This window comes from Corvus kubaryi, unplaced genomic scaffold, assembly GCF_017639235.1.
Source record: "Corvus kubaryi isolate FWS band 111438036 unplaced genomic scaffold, C.kubaryi_AGA036_p1.0 37127, whole genome shotgun sequence".
Classification (NCBI taxonomy): Eukaryota; Metazoa; Chordata; class Aves; order Passeriformes; family Corvidae; genus Corvus; species Corvus kubaryi.
In genome coordinates, this window is record NW_024581032.1 from 295,607 (window position 1) to 318,466 (window position 22,860).

Genomic DNA, 22,860 nt, shown 5'->3' on the forward strand with positions numbered 1-22,860 from the left:
GACATTTCCAGGGAAACTATCTCAGGGGAAAACAAGGAAGGAAATACTTGCAGAAAACACTGAGCTATGCTAGACTTTCAAAGTCTATTTATTTTTAGACTGTTTTTCATTTATTCGTCAGTAAAAGCAATTCTAGGAAAATAAACTATTTGCACAAAACCTATCCTTTAAAACATGCAGTTTAGATTGGGAAAATTTCAAATGGAGTTATGAAACCTTAGGATTACATGGCAACACACCAATCCAATATATTATTAATATCTTTGAGTGAAACCTGGGATTAGATCATGGTCATGGAAGGAAATAGGCATGGGAATGAATAATAACAAATTTTAGGGAGGGGTTGTAGTATTTCAACTTCATCAGTTCATCAGAGGGGAAGAAAAAAAGAGGAGGAGAAAATTAGGTCAATTGTTATTAACTTATTGCTACTTCCAAACCATATTATAAGAAGACAGAAACATGTTTTTGGAAGCAACGTAGACAAAGCCGGAAGTATGACCACTATCAAAGAAGAAAACATGCACGGGAAGTGAAGACAAATGGCACAGTCAGTCCTGGGATTCTGGAACAACGAAGTGGGAGACAAACACAAAGGAAAAAACAAAGCTGTGAAATTCCCCTTTGATGCTATGGGCAAAGGTACAGAGAGGGTCTCCAAAGAAAGAAGGTATTGTAGGCATGATGACATTAAGAACATTGTGGTTTGGGTAGATGACAGAAAAGTATAACAGGAAACAAGAAGGACCTGAAGAGTCCATGACCTGAAGAGGTTTAAGTCACCAAACGATTTCCACTTCTAACTGTGCATACTTGACCAATTATAACGGTTGGCCTAACAGAACTGACTGCTGCAATAAGTTCATGACAAATATAATACAATCCTGGTATAAAAATCCAAAACTAAACCCCAGCAACTTGAAGGCATGAAAGAATAAGTGCTGCAACAAACCACATACTGCATTAAAACACACAGGACTAATAATTAAATGGTATGTTATTCCACGCAGGAGAGTTTTTGTTTCTTATTTGCTACATACATTTGAAAAGGAGAACCATGCTCAGTATAGCTGCCTGTGGGAATTCAGTGTCACTTTGAAGTACCCTTCATAATTAGATTCTGAGCTTAGACAGGTTTCTGAAGGAAAAAATATGCTTGTGTGATTAAACTATGGGTATGTCTGGGTGCACCTGTCTACCTAATAACTTCTAAACCTGGTGACTGAAATCAACATATTTTGAAAGCTAGCAGGACAGATATCAAAAATAATTAATCCCCCCCATGTTTCATGAAAGCAGGCAGCAGGTATAGAAACTGATGCCTCGGATGCCTTAGCTACGGAAAAAACTGGAGCAAGAGCCGGAACTGATAATTCCTGCAGGACAGACAGCATGAGCCAGACTGCGACCTGCTGCTGGCAGACAGCCTTGATATGTGCGCTAGGGTTAAAGCAAGCTGCAGCTCCTTCCCCCAGAAAATGAGGTTCAGCCTGCCAGCCTGTGAGCCGTTTGTGCCCCTTGTCAGTGCCTGACATGCTCCAGCCAGCTGCTCTCACTGCCTGGCATGCCACTTGGCTACAAGTGCCCTTTGGACACAGCTGGAGTCCTTGTCACCATCTCCTGCCTTCTGGTTCTTCCTGCTGGCTGGTCTGTTGAGTTTGCTCTGGCTCTGCTCTTTTACTTGGTCCCTAACTTGCAGTGCTGACTCCCTGGTACTCTGATTTTAGCCCTACTCCTGACCAGCCTCCCCTCCTCCCCTCAAATCTGCTAAACATCTGCCTCACTGACCTTTGTGCAGGTCTTTTCTTTTGCCTGATCCTAGGCTTCTCTGACTCGCTGGGACAAACTTTGATCACAAAACTATTTCTGACTCCACTGATTTCACTTGGCACCAACACCAGACCTGGCAAATCCATGTCTATGTTCCACGTTTCATCTCCCACACACCCAGTTGCTCACAGTCACTCACACACCATGCTGGAGTGAGAGTAACTGCGTAGGGATGATCTCAGAACTCATTCTGAGAGCAGGTACAGCCCAAGCCAGTGGTTTCAAAAGACTTGAGGAGGATGCTAATGTCTGTGCAGTTCAGCTACAAATCACAGATTTGCCTGAGAACACTTCTGCAGTTCCAGGCTCTGTATGTACTGTGGCTTTGCAGTATCAAACTTTCACTGATGTGATTAACTTACCACTAGTAACAGTGCAGTTAAACTTTTAAAGGAAAACAAAGGCAAGAGGAGGAACTTAAATGACATGACCCAAGTCCTCAGGTTTCTGATTTATTGGCTCCAGTGCCTAGGTCAACTACCAATTCCAGATTCTACATGGATTATTTAAGTAGCATACAGTCACTTCAATGAAGTAGTCAATGAACAACATAAAATACTCCTCAGGAAAAACCTTTTCACTAGCCAAGTTGTATTGATGAGCATGTAGGAACATTTCTGCAGTACATTCCAGAAAATAACATCATGTGTCTGCTAGGAGTATGCTGGAACTCTAGTCATTTTCATGCCAGCAAATAAAAAGCTCTATCTTAAATAAAACACTCATTTCATCATGGCACAGATCTAACAACTTACCTATCTCCCTTTGGTCATTGTCATATATCTTACAAGACTGTTACTCATAATCTCCTAGAATTTATTATGGCTTGTCTCTGAAGGCAAGTAAGCTCAACTCTGAAATTTATTGTGTGTCTAAATTACAGATTTTAGTCAGGACTTTCTGTTCCATCAGAGACACAATTGACATGGCAGACCAGTTCCAAATGTACACTTCAGAACATTTATCCCACTTACATTAAAAAGTATCAGTTTTCAGGGAACAACATGAAGAGAAACCACAAAGCTCAGGAAGTTCTGTGGCTTCTCCCCCTATTGTACTTACCCTCATTTTCAGTATTGGCTGGAACAGAATCGACTCCAAAGGGATGCCATGGCTGAAGGTCATCTAGGCTGAAATCTCCATCCACTGGAAGAAGTTCAACTGTAGTCTTTGTTTCCGTCAACGAAGGCATAAGAGCATCATTTCCATAGCTGATTCTGGGTTCGCTGATCATATTGGCCAAAACATCATCAGAGTAGTTTTGTTCTTTCTGAAGTAATTCATCTGCAAGGAAATTTCAATGCAAAAATTATCTGGAAGAGCCAGCGTATCTACAGACCTATTTTCAATGCTATTGAAGTAAGAATTCACTGTTGTGAGATTCTGTTTTCTTATGATAAATAAAAACATTACGGCTTGGAATAGTAAAAACCCGATGATAAGCACTGCCGCTAAGGCATTTTATTGAAACATCAACCAAAATTGTTCAGTACTGTTTCCTATCCACATTTCTACCACATAACAGATCACAGGTCTGTGCTATATACATTCCTTGGCTCTTCCTAACCACTTTGGAAGGAAGCACAAACAATTCTCTTCAACTCAACATGCTGCCATAAGTCAACTGGCAAGAGATCCACAGGAAGGAATGTCTTTGTAATTTCTCCTTCCTCTTAAATGGTCACTGCCAAAGCTCATCACAACTCTTAACTCCTAAATCTTCAAAGCAGTCACTCTATTAAATTTGGTTTACTATAACACATCAAATCTGAAGAAACATTTGATTTTTTAACATATATAACTTCATCATAACACTGAAGTAGTTCTTTGTTAAAAAGCAGTAATAGACATCTACAGGCAAATTATTTTACAAGCTACCAGCACCTAAAGCTACACAGTATTATCTATGTTGTGGAGTTTTTTTTCTTGAAGCAAGGTGAGAATAATCAAAGTACCTTTCAGCTCCATCAGGTGTATAGGACACACTGTTCAACTCAGTGTTAAAAATAAGCTCAGAGGTTGTGTGTGCTTCATTATTCCTACTCCTGTCTCACATAAAAGTTCCTCTGCTCTCAGAACAGGAAAGACATGGACTTACTGGAGTGAGTCCAGATGGCCACAGAGTTATCAGAAGGCTGAAGTACCTCTGCTATGAAGACAAGCTGAGAGACCTGGGGCTGTTCAGCCTGGAGAAGAAGACCTTACTATGGCCTTTCAATACTTAAAGGGGGTCTATAAGAAAGATGGGCCAACTTGTCATCAGGGCCTTTTGCAATAGGACACGGGGTGATGGTTTTAAACTGAAGGAAAGTAAATTTATGTAAGACATAAAGAAGAAATTTTTTACAATAACGGTGGTGGTAGATGCCCTGTACCTGGCAGCATTCAGGGACAGGCTGGACAGGGCTCTGACTAAGCTGATCTTGTTGAAGATGTCCCTGCTCATTGCAGGGGGAGTTGGACTAGATGACCTTTAAAGGTCTCTTCCAATCAAAACTATTCTACAATTCCATTCTTGATCCCCTGCACCTTTCACTGACATCTGTTTTTGTAGGAACAACATACTGTTTGCAAGTACTTTGAGGGAACTTGCTGCACAAGAGCGCATTGAAGCAAGCAATTGCAATGAAGACCAGTAATTGCTAATAAGGCGCCAATAATGAGCAGGTACCACAGAGCTAAATAGTTCATAATAGGAGACTGTAATAGAGTGCAAGTGAGCACATGAGTACACACATGGCAGCTAATGATACAATAGCTTTTACAAAGACTGTCTTCTCTGCACTTCATTAAGGACCCCCTGACTGTCGCTACTTCACACCCACACATCTCTCCCATGTAGCAAGTCAGGGACATGAATCACCACTCTGTTGCTAAATTCTTTGTGCCACTCCACAGGGGCTCACTCATTTCCTGGTAACATCAGTGATGAAGGGCATCTAATTTTCTATACACCAGAGCTTTAGATCCCTCAGAAAAATCTTTTGAATGTTATGTTTCTCCCAACTTTATGCGATGAAGCTTCATACCACAGAAGTACAATGTAACCATGCAGCAGGCTCAGTAAGGACCCTTACTACCTCACGAGCACTAGAGGTGCCACTGCTTCAGTGCTTCTGTCAACGATGATGCAGTAGGGCTCTGCTCTTTAATGCATCTCTCAAAGGCCACCTTGAGATAGCTGATGAAACTTGCTGCCACCCTATTCCTGTAACACTAAATTCAGAACATCAAAAATAAACAAAATGTTGCAACCTCAGCTCTGGGACAAACATGGGTTCTGAATCTTGTAAAATAATGTTTTAAAATAAATTTTCCAGTTTAAAGAGTAATTACTTGAGAAGATGGTAAGACTAATGTGAACACAAAATTTAATTATGTGATTTAATCTATCCATTAGAATGACTTACTAGGACAGTATAGAAAGCCTATGTCAGTCACACTGAATTGTTTTTCTTTTCATGTTCATTTTACGAAAACAGTATTATTTTATAACACCTGTTTAATATTCAACATAGAAGTTAAGTCTGATTTTTGTTTCCAAACTGCACTTACACTACTCCTTTTTCAAATTAAACCACCTCCTTTAATCAGAAGAACGACAGATGAAGCACCTTGATATTCTGAGCAGACACGATCACATGACATGTTAATTTTCATCAGATAGGGATGAAGAGACTACAAAAAGGAGCTGGATTTTAGTGACCTGAGGGAGGAGTCTGGTGTCCATGTGCCTTGCAGGGAGCCACACATGACAGCAGCTGAGAACACTGTACTACCATGTCATCATGGACCACAAGAGAGAGTGTTACAGTACTGAGCATCTTAGTGACGGCAGACCTTTTAAAACGTGGGCATTGGTTTTCGGGGAGAGCTCCCCTTGTTCCCCCTGTTCTCCCCATCTCCAGAGGATGGTGTGGGGCATCTGTAGAGACCTAGAGCTCAGGCAGCAGTGGCAGGGGATGGTGCTGGGGAAGCTGTGCCCCAACCACTCCTTTGCCCTGGGCAGTGCCAATCCTGCACAACTCCTGTCCATACCCTGCTGCTGACACCTGCAGACAGCTCCTGCCCTTGGAAAGGGACAAATAATGCACAGAGGGGAAGGAAGGACCTGAGCTCTGGCAGTGGAGAAGTGGCACCAGGACTGGCACAGCACTCAGGAAAGGCCATGGTGCAGGCATGGGTGGGCCTGCCAAGCTGACAGAGAGGGACACCAAACTCCCATCACGATACCATGATTATATCCAAATTTCTGAGGGCTGGGAGTAGTCACACACAAAGCCCCTCTCAAGGCTACCCAAGTGGGAGCATGTTGTCAGCTCTGGTGTTTTCCACTCAGCTGTGGTGCACAGCCTGGAGAGGAACTGACCTGCACAATAGCTCAAGTGAGGCAGACAGATACTACAACCATCAGAATTATGATCACATCCATTTTACAAGCAGGGAAACAATGGCCACAAGTCAAGCCCATCTGACAGGATGAATCAGACACTGAATGGCAGTGAGAAATTGGAAGTGCCTGCCATAGAAGCTGCTGGAGTCCATCACACTGAGGCAGCTGTGTCTGCATTGAGTAAATGATTCACAAATAATTGCTTCAATAGCTGAACTGCTAAAAAAAGTTTGCCTTAGGATTTCCAGTTATTGACACTACTGGCAAAGTCCAAGATCAGTTTTTCAGGGCTGATTTTGTTCCAAATATTGACGGCTACTTGAACCATCAGTTACGCTAATGGAAAGCCGTACATCTACTCATTGACACAGTACTCCCTCCCTTCTGCAGCTGTCAACTCAATTCCCCCACCGTGCAACAATTCCCTAAATAAGCAGGGAGCAGGGAGTACAGACACAGCTGGAGGCTAGGATGTGCATTCAAGACTGTTTCAGGGGTTTTATTTGTATTGTGAATATCTTATTATTAGGTGCTGAAAATAGAGAGATTCTAGGTTGCTCCTCAAAATTTCATCTCACATCAACAGGACAAAAGCTCTCTGAGAATCTTCCCATAATAAAAGTTTTTTGTTTGGCTCATTATCTCCTTGTAGCATTCTGCTCAGCCTTGCCATTGAGAAAAATAAAGCGGATGGCAAAACTTTTTGTCCCTCTGAGAGCATGTGCTCAAAAGCAACCATGACCTTGGGAAAAGCCCACACTCAGCTGGGACCTCAGACCTCCCACCAGCTCTGGATTTGGTGCGAGGGTATGCAGTTGCTGCTTCTCTTCCAGACACTCGAAATTCTCCTTCAGGCACCTAAACCTTTTTTTTCTCGGGATGAGAGACAGGCTCACTTCTAGTATTTTAATAAGATGCTTCTTGGATTTCTCATAACACCTAAGCAAGTTTCACTAATTCTTGGGCGCACTGCAGGCATTTCCTCATGGGTCAATACTCCTCAACAACAGCATCTAGAAAAATTGAAGTGAAATATGTTTGGGGAACTGGATAAAAGTGTAACATCACTCCAACCTCCTTTCAAGACTATTCTCTTATCCCACCAAAGAGGCAAACAGAGCCAAAAGCAAAGAAAGAGCTGAAGAAAAGAAATAAAATTTACTACAAAATCTTCTGGTAGATACTGGATTGTTAGAAGCTATTTGTCTATAATGCCCCAAGACCACAGCTGTATTTCCAAATCTTTGCAAATAGCACTGTGCTAGAAAAGATACCATGACAAATCCCAACAAAGTTGATGGAGTCTTGGAGTGGCAAAACCCATGTTATGTTGAAACCTTATCTACTTTTACTGTCACACAACATTGTTTCCAGTGTTGAACTCTGGGACATACTTCCCAGCCCTTAACTGGCACACCTATGATGACACGAATTTCATGTGGAACAGCTTCTCTTGCTGTCCTGGAATGCCAGCAACCCATTAGCTATCTTTCAAACCATAATTTTTATTTAGTTCATAGTTTATTGTTTAAAATTTCCAAAAATTACTGTAATATTTGTTTGTTGTGTTTTCAAGGAGCCCATCTACTAGATGAAAAGCTCTGCAATCACTATTACGTGCAAGATCATCGTATTTATTTGAAAAGCAGCTCTAAAATTAGCAATTGTAATTGCGGAAGTTTTAAAAAACAATTTCTTAAACCAGATTAGAAATGAAGTGCACCCAAAACACCTCTAATTAGCACTAGTTAAAATACCACCAAATTATATGCATAGTCTTGACCCAACGTCAAACTTCCTTTGTAAATTGCCATCTACACGGTAGAACATATACTTGATCCAACAAAGAAGGGCTTGGAACCAGCTCAAATAAACTCGTACAAATGCAGAGTCTTATTACCTCACTTACCATCAGTGACCACTGGGTCTGAACTGAACATGTGTCTTTCCCAAAGTTAGTTGCTTTTGAGCATGTGCTTTCAAAATGACAAAACTGCGAAGTGTCAGCAACCTCCCCGTTCTTCTCAACAGCAAAAATTGCAGAGCAATTGAGTCACAGCAACGGCTTCATTTGCACTGGCACACATTGCCTTAATCCAGTCTGAAGGCAGCTTAAATCATGCACATGATTCACAGGATTCACTAAGAATACCAACGCAATCATTTATTACAGCGCATGTGGTACGAGGTAACACGTTTAGCTGCAGCTTTCAATTGTACGCCTGCTTTACAGGCTAATTCAATGTGTCATGTTATCTTCTAAAGCAGTTGCACGGATGTAATTTTCAGTTGCACTGATGTTAGGTTTTAACTAACTTTGAGTGTCTGCATCTTGTCAGCTGTATGAATCAAAACTCCCCCAAGTTGGTAAATATGAAAACAAAACCTTCTGTGCCTTACCACAAAGAGTGAAGCTCCACTGAATTTCAAATATTTTGTTATTTTAAGATGTTTTGTTGAATCAAGCACTGTGAGATCATGATGTTACATATTGCTATGAGTCATAATTATAACATTATCAAGCTGCAAAACACAATTCTGTGGTATTCAGTGCTGAACTAATTCATTTGTATAGTACAAGTCAAATATAATTTAGAGAGAGATTCTGATGAGAACTTTATTGAAAGTGACCTGCCTACTGGAGGGTGGAGGAGCAACTTTGTTGCCCGTGTACTTTGAAGATGATGATGGAGGAATGCTATGGTAGATCATTCCTGTGAAATACTGGAAATGATCCCAGCCTTTAGTGCTCAGATCCATACTGACAGAGAAACGTGACCACCCCATCAGATCTAAGCTTTCTTCTCACCTCCTGGTCAGCCTGTGAAATTATGCCACAGGTCTTTTTGTCTGGAAACTTCTTCAGTGCAATATGTCTCTCCCTCAGGGCTAAGGGGAAACAGAAAGAGCAAGAACCATGGAAAATAGCATTTCATAGTTCTTATTTTCTGTCCTTCAGAGACATCACCACTAGGGCAAGAGCAAGTAGCAGCCAAAACCCTCCATATTTCAGAAATTTCTTCTGTGTATGAAAATCTTGTTCAGTAAGTTGAAAAGAATTTGCCTTTTCCAAATTCTCAGAAAGTGAACATTTAAGATATCACGAAACAGTTGACCTAAAAGATTTTTTCTATAAGTTAATAAGAGAGTAAGTATCCCATAGCCTTAGACATCACCTTGCTGGCTAAGAACCTAACTTCAGAAAAAATATACATTTGAACTTGAGAATAGCTGCAATAATTAGAACCACGCTAAAAAGAACATGCTTCTAATAAATTAAAAAAAAAATTACAACTTTAGCACTTCCGTTTCTTTCCCATTTCTTGCTCCTTCTATTTAAATTCCTCTGGATAACAATTCCAAAGACTGACACACTACCTCTGTAATATATTATATATAAAATTATATTAGCTTGTGTAGACAGTCTGTAACTGATTCTCACTGGACACTCACAATTTGCCAGCAGGTAAGAATTAAGATGATTCCTTTGTTTCTTTTACAATCTGTGATCCTACAGTTTTGGGCTGCTTCAGTACTCATGGACATTGACATCATGAACTTGATTTAAGATGACATATCTATGAAAAATTTACACATATAGTCAGTGTATCAAGAAAATCTCCAATAGCTCAGCATAATGACATTTCCATTAACGAGCAACATTTTACCAAACCAGAGCCTCCCCTCTGACTGGAGCTATGCATTCGGAAAGTCACCTGCTCTCAGATCGTATCTGAAAGCTGGACAACTGGAAGCCGTTTTCAGACTTTTGTTATCTATCAAAAAGAAAAAAGAATGACATCTCAAATTTGGCACATGATGAACTAACATATGAGTTCCTTAAAGCGTAGCACTAGAAGCAAGAAGGAAACACTAATGAGAAAGGCTGAGAAGCCATTCTGCTTCATAAGAGTAAGAGCAGACTTAAAAAAAAAATGTGGTACCACCACATGTTTTATCTGCATCATCTCAAAAGTGAGTGCTCAGCTTTTGGCTTTTCACTGAAGACACGAAAGAACAGTATATCAATTCAGAGCAAATCTGTAGCTATAAGGTAATCCTAATTTATAATGCTTTTTAAAATCAAATATATCCAGTATTCCAATTCAAAATAATACACACACTCCTAAAATTACAACATTTTCATACAATTATAAACCTACTACTAGCAAAAACAAGACTCTCCAAGACAGAATTTCCCAGTCTATTATCTTGACACCAGAAACTGACTGGTGATTTAGAAGAAAATCCTGATCAAATCTATATTTCCATGTGTATCCAATCAAATAAGAAAAAATAGGAAAGACTACAACCAATAATTGGACAATTATTCAAAGTTTAATGCTTTTTTTCCATTGTGCACAAGTAGGCTCTAGACTCTTCCAGAGGGGAATCAAAAGGAGTTGTTAAGTGGACACTGTCTCAACCTCAGCCTGTTGCCCAGAGTGGTCTCATGATCATGAACTTCCTGTGGGATCTGTACTGTGGATAGCAACTTGCTATTAAAAGAGAACTGCCTATGAAAAAATACTTCAGGCTACAGTAATGCAAAAGACACGGAATAAGGTCTTCAAGAAGGATCTATTAATGAAGGGCAGAGTACTCTCACCATCAGCTCCTGAAGAAAATCAAGGCAACACCTTTAAACCTCTCCTGCAAATAGATGAATTATTTAGAGTGAAAAAATTTAAATACTCACTGAAATAGCAGATGCTCATAAAATTTAAAATATACTTTGTTTATAAATTACAGGTCCACGATTATTATCAGTTTTCAGTTCTAACACCTAGATCATGAGACCAGATTTTTTAGAGTTGCAAGTGAAACAGAACAGCATTATTCAAACCAGAGGAAAATATTCTCTTTAATAAACTTAGTCACTTTTATTAACTTTTTATTCTGATTAAATTTCTGAACTGGAAAACAAGATGTCCCATATCTTTCCCTGATGAAAAAGCCACCCCAGTCCAAAGCCACCTGAAGCCATTTATCCTTTTCCCAGTCAAAAGCTCGTTTAAAGGTTTCCAAGGGTATTGTAATGGGATCATTCAGAATGGTGTAGTTCATACCAAGTAAGAACAGTAATTACCTTGTAACTCAATTTGAGTGCGTTAGACTAGAAAATTCTTAAAATTGCTTTTTGTTTGTGGAGGTGGCAGTTCTAGGCTGCTTAATAAGAACCAGTTCTAGACTTTCTCTAAAACTAGAGGCAAAAATACTGGTAGCATCTGATTGATGCTATAATGGCATGCATCAGAGTCCTTATAATGCCTTAATTTTTTTTCTGGTAAAGTAAAAGAGTGTTGTTGAGGTGAATGAATTAGCACTCCAGGATTTATCTGCACTGGGACAGACCATGTTCAGCGAACTGGCATAGAGAAAGATAAGGAATGATGGTGCTCATCCTCAAGGCAGTTGGGTTTTGCACCAGTTGATGAATGTGCGTCATCCAGACAATGTAAATAGAGTGAGCAGTTGCAGTACTAGCAAAAACCCATATCTGAGGAAAGCTGGACAATTCCTCTTCAGTTTTATACTTTCTGCCATGCTGGAGATCAATGGAATTGTCATTTCTAAATTGCCCCAGGCACTTGACTAGTACTGTGTAGGCGAGTGTTCAGTTCTGGATGCAAGGAAGCATCATCTTTGCCAAAGCAGAAGTATTGAATTTCCACCCTCATCTCTTTAAAACCAGCACATTTTTCTGTGACAGCAAGTCTTCTCTTGAGATTTGTTGGATATCTACACCACACAGAAATTTCTCAGTAAACTAAACAGAGTTTCTGGAAGTAGGACAGTTGTATGTAGGTCTTACCAAAGGTTCTGTAAAACCTGTTGTCTAGTTTTAAAGAGCCTGTTTGGAGTGTCTGTGCTGTATCATACAAGCCCATGTTCCTGCCCTTCTGCTCTGCCCATTGTGCCGATACATATAATGCAACTGGAACAAGCAGTCAAAAGCAGCCTTCAGAGAATGTGTATTTGCACAGGTACCCTGAAGTGACTTCTAGCACTAACTGTGCCTGTGCTTTCTCCCCATAATTGATTTGACATATTTATGTGTATCCAGTAAACTTAGCTTTTCAAAGAAAATTTTGAATTTTCTGTGAGGTGGTTATACACCTTTAATATTCTCCCTTGGAGGCCTATGGCATTCAGTTGAAAAGATGACTTGTTAGGATTCTATATTGCTGCATCAGTGGTTAAAACCAGAAGAGTTCTTCCACAAAAGCAAATGAATTCTGTGTTAAACTTTCCACAGCAACATTGAGATAGATTTTGTATGCTTAAATATTGACATATGGCCCAGGTGGAGTGCCTGATGAGCAATTAAGACCTTTTCCGCCCAAGGACTTTTTTTTTAAAGCATTTGACTAATTCATATACATATGCATACACACTCTTGAGCTTTTTTTTTTTTCCAAGTGTTGTTTTTCTCTTTAATCATCAGTCAATGTATGTCAACTTCCCTTTATTATTCTGATACCTTGATATGGCAACCCAACTTCAAATAAAGGTTCAGAAATCCTAAGTATTGCTTCAAAATATTAAACATTTTTGAAGGTGGAATTCTTCCCATCAGGTAATTTTAAGACAGAAGGACAAGGAAGAGTTACAGAAAAACAAGATACTGAGAAGTCCCATTGCAGTCTGAAAGACATTACTAATTATGTATTCAAAACATAGCATTTTAAGGGAGAGGATGAAGAAAACAATCACAAAACAAATGGCACCAAACAAGACAAGACATAGAATTTCCTTTTGCAAAGCCTTCAGGAGCATGTTTTGGTTTTGCAGTATCAGTCCCCAAGCCACCCTGGTTGCGGTTTTCAACTGTCAGCCCGCGGCAAGAAACTAATGCCCTTAAACCTCTTAAGAAGGATACCACAGAATTATTTGGAACAGCATCCTAATTCAACTCATGGCAAGAAATGCAGCAAGGCTGTGGATTGACTACAGGTCAAAATTACAAGCTATAAACAAGGAATCAAAATTTAGTTTAATAAATGCTGAAAGACCAGAACCAGCTGAGGTAGCGCTAACTTTGCCCTCAAGACAGGTATTGGGTCTGATGATTAAAGAGGAAGTGTTAAAAGAAAGGAAGTTGTCAGACATCTTAAGTCTGCAGCTTGTCCTGTTTCTAAAAACACTTAAAAAAATCTTCAAAGGAAGTTGCAAGGCAAATGTCGAGAGGCAAATGTCTCTTGTTTCAAATTTTGTCATGCTAAGCTGGAGCACACAAATGCTTAAAATAGCACATGACCCACAGCACACTACATATATGTGAAAGCAGGCACTGATCTGAGGTCAGCCTGGGTTTGCCTTCTCTTCTAGGCACGTAATGTGGGTGTGGCATCCGGAACATGCTGCAGAAGAACAGGACAGGCAGAGTGGAACTGAGTAATAACATAACAATAGTTTGATTTTGTTTGTCAGGGGTCAGATGAAATAATATTCTTTTACTTATCGCTCATAACTGAATGCTTCTGAGCTTAGGTACAATACTGCTGTGGTATTACTACAATGCTTTATATTTCCTCAGTGGTGGGCTAGAAAAGCTGAAGCTGAGAACATCGGTTTGGAAACAAGTAGCAAAGACAGAATTAAAAATTCAGATCACTGCCTGCCCATGTGACTGATCCACAAACCTCTGACATAGTTTCTGATTCAGAAGCTGTGCCTGCTGTGCCACTATCTGCAATAAATTGCCTTTTACATACATGGATAAGCAATCTAATCAAATAAGGATTTAAAGCAGGATGCGCTCAAAGGAACTGCTGATTTCTCCTAAAGTCTGCTATTGCTTTTTCTGGGTTTCCATACATATTAAATAGTATATGAGATTTTTCAGAGGGAAAAGGTGAGTACAAATACCTAGGAGGGCAAATTATCTTCTCAGATTTTTTTTTGTGCCACTCTCCTATTCATGGGGCATACTCCTGCTCATAAGAAACTCCATTAATCGCCAAGAACTGCATCAATTGCCAAGAGTGACCTGGTTTTTAGCACATTTGCATCACGGCCCCTTGATAAATCATTTGCAGACAGAATGCCAAAGAGTCTCCTACCCAAATGACCTGCTTATTCTTTCCAAGCTTTGTCAGAACAGCCATGGTCAGGTGACCTCTTTCTGAAGCTCTCAGACTGGCTCTTTTTCCCCTGCCCCAACATGAACAAGAGACAGCCAGCAATATCCTTCCTCACACATCTGGAATTTGCTGCTACATTACGATGCCTGAAACCCTAATGGGGCATTTGCACATCACGAATTAGTCAAATGCTTAGGAAGAAAGCCCTCACTTAAATTAAGTGCTGTTTTCTACCCTCTGGAGCGCTGTGAGTCTTCTAACTATCTATATGCTCCTGTGACACCCATTGTTATAGCCAGTGGACATCAGCTGGTGATGGATATCTGCAGGTAAGGACTAGAACTCTTTTCAATTTTACCCTAAATTCCTGACACCATCTTTGCTGGACTTATGAAAATAACAAGAAAAGGCTGCTCTTAAAAGGCATAAAAGCCCGTTTTAAGCATAGAAACTGGATTTTTATTTTTGGATTCCGCACACTAAAACAATGGCTGTAAGCCTGCCTTTTAAGGCAGGAACTTCCAACAAAAGTCTGCATTTTAAGGAAACTTCAAATGTCCAAATGCTAGACTGATTTATCTGATCAACTGTGAAAAAATAGGTCGTAATATTTCTAGCAATGAGAAAAATTGAGTGAAAACCAGCACAATATTAGACATAAGAAGAATTAAACCCATGGTACAAATTCACAGCAATCTAGATCTCGTTTATATTGCTGCTCATAGAGCTACTTGTTCGATTTTGGGAAAAAACTACCTTTGTCAGAGCTCTGTTGTCTAAAGCAAAGATTATCCATTCCTCAAGGTAAAAACTGTACATTAAGAACTCTGCAGCAGAGTGGAACTAGAAGCTAAAACGATAATGAACAAAGAAAATGAACTAAAACTATTTTCAAACATATCTCCTTATATGTAATATATTATTCAGACATTCTGTGTGTGAGATGTTCTTAGCTTGTTTGTTTTTCAAATTTTCTACTGACTCAGAATTTCTAAGTCAATGGTTGCAACAAAAGGTATTTAATGAAAGATTTGTCTTTTTAATGAGTGTTGTAGTACTTCTTGGGAATACTACAAAGTGAAGTTTTATTAGAAGTTTACTTCTCCACAGATTCTGTAGTTGTAATAATGGCCTTTTCCATGGGTTTAAGAAGAGTACAGAGACTAAGAAATCCAGTAATTTCAGAACAGAATTTGAAACAGGCTGATCAGTGCTCAAAGCTAGAAGCACACTGTCTCCTTGAACAGATGGGAATGACCTCCACAAACTTTCATTAAAACCAACATGTAAAACAAAGTATAGAGACAATATTAGCAACAAGAAGCATGTTGATACTGAAAGACATTTCATTATGGAAAACTATTTTATCTAGATCTGATATTTTACCCAGAAAAGATAGTACTTTAATTTGTGCTGCTTAGTAACTCCCAGTGATGAGAACTTAGTTTAAATTGCTTTAAACTTTGCAATGCTTTGAATAGTTTTTAGCACAACCTAAACCACAAAAAAAAAAAAATCAAGGTAAGGAAAAACGACTCAAGAGACTGTGACAGACATTTTCTTTGTGATTTCTTAGCTGCTCTCAACTTACTAGGAAATAATACATGACCAATTTTAGTCTCTTTTTGCCCCCTAAAAATTACTACTACATTTGAGATTAGGAGTCAGATTCTTGTAAACCACTCAGCAGTTAAGAGACTTTTGGTCTCATGTCACATCAAAGATGATTCTGAAATTCTTGTTCCATTTTAATACTTAGAAAGGAGAACAAATTTACAAGAATGTCCTCAGCAACAAGCATTAACATTACCAAGAAGAGAAGAAATTTAAATTTTATGCAAAAACCCCAAGAGAATGATAGCAGCGCATAAAAAAAAATAACTGAGCATCTCAAAGACCTGACAGTATTGACATCTTTCTACAGAAATGATATGCTTTCAAATTATCAATAAGATGTTGTTCCTCCCTGAATGACTCTACACCCACAGACTGAGACTGTTGATTGTGCTTATAATTGTGGAGCATTGAAACACATGGTTAAGGACAATTACTAACCAGTTATTTTCTGGCTGCCTCCCAATCCCTTCCACAATTTCTTGATCTCATCTCCAGCCGTCTCAAGCAGAAGCACATCTCCATTGTAACTTATACTTTGGGCAAATGAATCCACCACTACTCCTTGTCCATGCCCTCCTGTGTCCTAAATGCATCCTAATCCTTATTGCAGTGGCATGCATCCCTCCCTTGTGTTTTGAAGAAATCAGTGACTTATTTAGCTGGTTAGTATTGTATTAGTGAAACTAATGCATTAACTGCCATTTGGCAGAGTATTACAACTTTTGAAAAAAGCTGCTCCAAAAACAACTGTCCCATCTCTGGCCTTTACATTTAACCATGTGTTACTTTTCCTGAAGACACACGTTAGCAACCTGATGTCCAAAACTGAGTGCAGTTGCCTTGCTGGAATAGCAGCACACAGCAGAGTCTGAGTGCTGTGCTGGAGATCTCTGTGCTGCCGCAATGCCATAGCCAAGCGCAGGAATCTCGATGGAAGGAAAGGCCAGTCTCCCTCACAGCTATCTGCCATTACAGCTCTCAGGAAAGAGGCAAACATGAGACTGTTGCTACCTGATTCATCCACAGTCCAGCTTGTATGCTGGAAAAAATGGGAGGAGCAGAGATATCAATTTGATAACTAACCAAGAACTAAGTGTGTGACCACTAGGATACTGCCAAGTTGATACCGACACTTTTCTCAGATGCCTGGTTCTGCAGCCAATTTTTTAGCTGAGGGATTTCCAAACTGTCTATATCATGTAAATACTTACCATGTAAATTAAATATCCAAAGGACAGGATTTGCTAAATCTCATTGTCAATTGCTGCATCCCTATAGCATGGAAGACTCCAAATGTCAATTAACATATTTCAGGGAAGACAACAATATGGTGATACCACTGCATGGGTTATACAGGATTTGTCTTCCAAGGGTTCATTATAAGTTAATTCAAAATTTAAGAACATTGGCAGGTTTACTCTTCTATTTTTCAGCTGAGGTAGTTTATCAATAGGAAAAGTAAGATGATGTATTTTTGCTTTTGGTGATAATTTCTCATCACAGAAATATATGTCTTTTTCTTAATTAGTAGTTTGCATACCAACTTCATCCTGGATCTCCTCTGCCACAGCAGGTACATTATAGAGGAAGGAGAGAGACTGGTTCATGCGTTCATATATCACACGGAGATGTGTCATAACCTACGGAAACAAAAGTATTTGAAGGAAGGAATACTATGGATAATTTGACATTATCACAAATTTTATAGGTTATAGGAAGCAAGACAGTTTTCACTTGTGCAGGTGTAAGATTTCAGAATGCTCTATGTACCAAAATTATCAAACCCATCACAAAATTCACCTCTCTCCTACAGCTGCTACAAAAATAGCGTTCTAGATGCTCTTCCATAGCAACCACCTGAAATCCTATGGAAATGCAGTAATTTAAAGTAGGGGTTTACATTTGCTGGGGGGCAGAACATGCACACAAGCAGCTACTGTGGCAAAAATCCACAGCCTCATTCTTCTTTCAGCAACATTTACATTTGCCCATACTCATAAGTTTTTCACATAACACGTAAACCAAATGAGGCACAGTGATTACTGCATCAGAATGTTTCAGGTGTTTGGTTTTATTTATTTATTTATTGATTCATTTATTTTCTAATCCAAATACTGCAAAAAGAAACAGCTCTCCAAAGAAGAAGAAAAAAAAACAGGTTTGTAAAATATTTGCCAATATTTTCAGCTGCAAAAAAAATATTTCCACCCAGAAGCATTACTGCATCCTCTCATATGATTACAGCTCTTTTGCCTCAAGTGCCTGCACATTGTTATGGGTTGAGTTATGACATCACATGACCTGTGCTCCCCCAGGGTACTCTTCACAAGTATCACCTTTCTTCAGTAGAAGGAGAAATTGAGCTGCATCTTGAAAGACTTAGAAGACTGACAGGATAATTAGGCCTAACAAGTAAAATGACTTGCAGACAGCAATCTTAATGAAACACCACCATGATTTCTTCAAATCCAAATAAAATATTTATGCTTTTGGACAAAATATTTTGTTTTCCATTTACCACTGAAAAACATTTCACAAACAGAACTTCCAGGCTACGTTTCCCCAACCTTCTGACCAATTCAAGATGCAAAGATCCTGTATCAATACTCATTCCTACAATGACACGTTAGGTAATACACTGCACTTCTTGTATTTATATGTTTGTTTCTATTCTTCACAGTGCTGCTACACAACCTGCACTCTGCAAAATTCCACTGATTTTTGTTATTAAATAATCAGTGACTTGGAAAAAAAAAAGTCATGTTAGCTGCTTAAGGCAAGGCAAAGACAACAGTCACTGCAGAAGACTTAGAAGAGTGCATTTCTCACTCCAGCAATTTCAAGACAGCATGATCTCAATGTACACATTTGGCAGAAATAGGTGTTTGAAAATCTAATCTGCCATCCAGGGAGGCACATGGTTTTGATTTTTCTTTTAGTGATGTCAGTCAATTCAAAAACTGTGGCTGGAACAGTGCCTGCCATTGAATCCTATAGAGGGAACAGCAGCAGACTCCACAGATTCCAGTACACTGTTTTTACAGTCTATCCATTGTGACTCCAATTTTAATTGCTGTTTTGAAAGCCAGCTACATCTTCAATCTTGGGTGTTTTCTTTTTGCTTTCTTACCCTCTATGATTTATGAAGGCAAGATAAAAGCTGGTCCAAAACGTATGCATTGAGGACTATAGTAACATTCAGCAGTTAAATGCCATGAACTACACTATTTTAAAAGAACATATTAAACTCAAGTGCATCACACTAATCACATTTATAGACAAGTGCCTCTGCAATGACTACAGAAAGGTTGGTTGCAGTCAGATGGCTACATCTCTTCTGGTTCTGCCAGCTGAGGGAAGCACAACCATGTGTTGTTGTTCAATCTAATACTGATGTTTTCCCAGAGGTATTATTTACCAAAGCACTAACAAAGACTCTCAGCATTAATGATCTGGAAGGCTCCTCAGGACTTGTCCATGACTGACTCACTGTCCAGACAGATAGAAAACCTGTTTTTAGTTCTCAGAAGAAAAATCATACCCACACTACTATATCACTTTGCTTAAATCTTCTGATGGAAAGCAGATTATTTTTGATTGCATTTAAAGCTGTCCACAGACAGTTCAGTATTTTTTAAAAAATAGGTTGACAGAAATTTCACAATAGTTATGAACTAAGACAACCTCACTAACCATCAGTGGGGATTACCTGAGATCTGATTTGGGCAGCTTTCTTTGGGTCTACCATGCGGACGTGTTCAAAGTGTTTGAGAGTGTGCTGTCTGTCTTTCTGTTCAGCACGCACATACTTCTTCAGCATGTTGAATACGTGACGAGGCTACAGGGAAGAAAAAGAAGAAAAAACCATCAGTTGAGAATGGCACATGTTATCATTTCTTGAGCTGGAGATGTGTCCCAAGCCAAAAGCCATTGGTGCTATCTTCTGAAGGCAGGTCTGACTTCTATAAGGAACATCCACTCAACTGAACACCATCAGGATGCACCATTAAATAGTAGCTGTAGGCAGTAGGTAATGCTCCTGAGGAGAGTGTTCAGATTTTCTATATTCCTATGAATAATCAATCCCCAGACTTGACTGCAAAACTTAAGGAAAAAAAAAATTCACAATATTCCTGCCCTGCCACTATTGCTACTCGACCAGAGGAGAAAACAAAGAGGAAAAGAACCACTGAGCTGAGATACAGAACATACACATGCAGAACATGTAACTGACTAAAAACCCATAAGAAAAAAGAGACATGTGCCCAGTCTTCTGCAGTTTCTCAGCTTAGATGCCAGATTTTGTAAAAATATTAAGTCTATTGCAAGTAATTTTAATTAGTAAAACCTATTAGATATGCACCTTCAGACACGTAATTGAATACAAAGAAAAGATCAGCAGCTGAAGGGAACTTGAAAATATACATAGTGATGGCAGAGCACTGAAGGCTAAGACATGTATTCTTGTGTACTTTCCTGCTCTGCACAATAATACACTGCCAAAACAGGAAGTGTTCTCCAGCATCCAGCTAAGATAGCCATTTTTAACTCTGAGATGATGATGGATACTGGAAATGCACTTGCCTTCCCTCCATTCTCGCTTGTGGAGCTGTGCTTGTGCATCCTACCTGAAGCTGCTGAGCAGTGAGAAGGAATAGAAAGGTGACCTTACTGTGCAGCAGATTAAAGAATGAGCAGCTTGTCTAGGCACTGACAGTGACACAGGGAAGAAGGTGTGGAAGTGATAAAATAAGTGTCAGAAGCTCTGTGCACAGCTTTCCAAAGCAGAAAGAACTGTGGGTGAAGGTGAAGTTTTAAGAAGGCTTAGATTCATGGACAAATATAGAGCCTAAACTGATTTAACATTTACACGAGAGATGAATACTAAGATATGGAGTCCAAAGATTTCAGAATCTCTTCAGTATAAGAGAAGGAACAGATTCAAAAATGTCTGAGGAAAGTAAACCGAAGGTTATTTGGAGAATATATGTCAGACAGAAACAGAGAAATGTGAAGCCTTTTCCTGCCAAAGAATTAAACTTAGTGTCCCCATTGCTGAAAATTCATTTATGAGGAAAATAACTCCAAGTCCCCAAAGCCAAATACTCTCAGATGAATTGCAAGAAACTGTGGACAAATACTAGAAAGTGAGTAATCCTCACAACTTTGTGGTAACGGTGAAACAACTGAAATGTCAACTGTAAAGCTTTATCGAAATGAATGCTAGGAGACCAGAAAGTTTAACAACAAGAAAATTTTGAAGACAGAAAATTTAGCTACCTTTCCTGATAATTCAACTTTTCTTGCCCCCAAGACACATCAAGGTAACAGACTAGGGTAGACTAGACAGAAAAGGTTTCATTTTAATTTTTTTTTTTTAGAGATATTCCATGTTAAGTATCATGTCTAAAACCAGAAGGGAATAACTTTTGTTTTCCCATAGCGTGTGTGTATTCACTGGAATGTGTGAATGAGACTTTACAAGTAGACTTGTTAGTAAGACAACAATATGGAAAATACCTAACAAATACCACTGACAGCAGTAGTAGTCACTTGGGTACATTGGCAGTCCACTTTCAGTGCCTTTTCTAACACTGACAAATGTCCCAAACATATCACTATAAAGGAGAAATGGAAATGTGTTCCTCCAGCATGTCTGACCGAGAAATCTTCCTGTGATGCAGCAGAAATCCATAATTCAAGTTTAGGACAATTAAAGAATATTTAATGCAAGGTGTTTCCTTAGAGGGGCAGAGACTGCTTTTTCTCAAGCAGGAAAAACACCCCAAAAATCCACTAGAAACTCACTGTGTGTAGGAATACAATCCTAGGGAGTTTCAGTGTTTTGGTTTTAAAACCATCCATATGCATGCTTCAGCCCTGCTGGTGATCTCACATGGCCTAAAAGCTTGTGACATTGCTTCAACAACAGGTGATCCAGAGCTAAGATGTCCTTGTGAAGCACTGAATCACCTGGCACAGGCACACAAGGCTTTCCTGGTCAGCAGGGCATTATTGCACTACACGCAAGCTCCCAGGGTGTATGTAGGCATCTATGGAAAGAACAGGATTCCCTGAATGGAATGCTGAGACCTGAGATACATATGTACCCAAGATCCCGTGATGTAGAAGTTGAAATGGATTAGAAGACTTACCACATAGACTTTTTATTGCCAAAAATGTCTTTTTTGTGACCTTTAGGAAACATGCCCTGCCCCAGCTCTTACGGTAATATAGTAGGTCATTTCCACATGGATCAAAAATCCCCAAAAGGTGGTGGTATCTCTTGAACATCTGACATGAACTAAACCAGCTCTTCGTCCCTTCTGGAAGTCCCAGCTACACTGGATCAGGTCAGACCTCCAACTTGCCCAACTACTTTGCAGCGCTTCTGCCTCATGGTTTCAGGGCTGTGGCTGGAGGCAAAACTGCTAGATTTGGTGATGAACAATGACAGCTCTTCACTGGGCTTTGCATACCGCAGTGTGGCACCCACCATAAATGAGGACCATGTTCTACAGTTGAATATAACTTAGACTGAAAAAACAAACTTAAAAAATTAATTGATAATTTTCTTCTTGATGCAGAAAGCAGTAGACTTACTTCTTGCAGAGTTTTGACAAATTTCTGCATCAGCAAAAGCAGTTCACCTCAAGTCCCACCCTCTGCATTGTACTTCATACCCATTTTCTTTTAAATGTCATTATTGAGTGAACTGATTCTACTTAAAAGCCCCACACATACAGCCACTTTTTGCAGAAGTACTTCCGTTGCCAGATTAAAAATTGTTTGCAACTGGTGGGTTAATACAATGCTCATTCTTCAAAAACCACTGGCCTACGGAATTGCAAAATGCTTATTCCGTAGGAAGAAGAACTGGAAAGCAACAAGCCCAGTTACGACATTTCGAGGAAATCACTATCACATATATGT

At 39.4% G+C, this 22,860-nt stretch overlaps 1 protein-coding gene across 4 annotated transcripts in view; it reads right to left on the reverse strand.

The window, feature by feature from the left end:
• The window catches only part of LOC121661230 (amyloid beta precursor protein), a 202,329-nt gene that overhangs the window by 28,350 nt on the left and 151,119 nt on the right, over positions 1-22,860 (reverse strand). For all 4 annotated transcript variants that reach the window (XM_042021192.1, XM_042021191.1, XM_042021190.1 and 1 more), the window contains 3 exons: positions 19,637-19,765; positions 17,468-17,567; positions 2,893-3,114 (listed from right to left, as the gene is read on the reverse strand). In XM_042021192.1, coding sequence (XP_041877126.1) covers positions 2,893-3,114; positions 17,468-17,567; positions 19,637-19,765 — 451 coding nt within the window. The remainder of the gene's footprint in view (positions 1-2,892; positions 3,115-17,467; positions 17,568-19,636; positions 19,766-22,860) is intronic.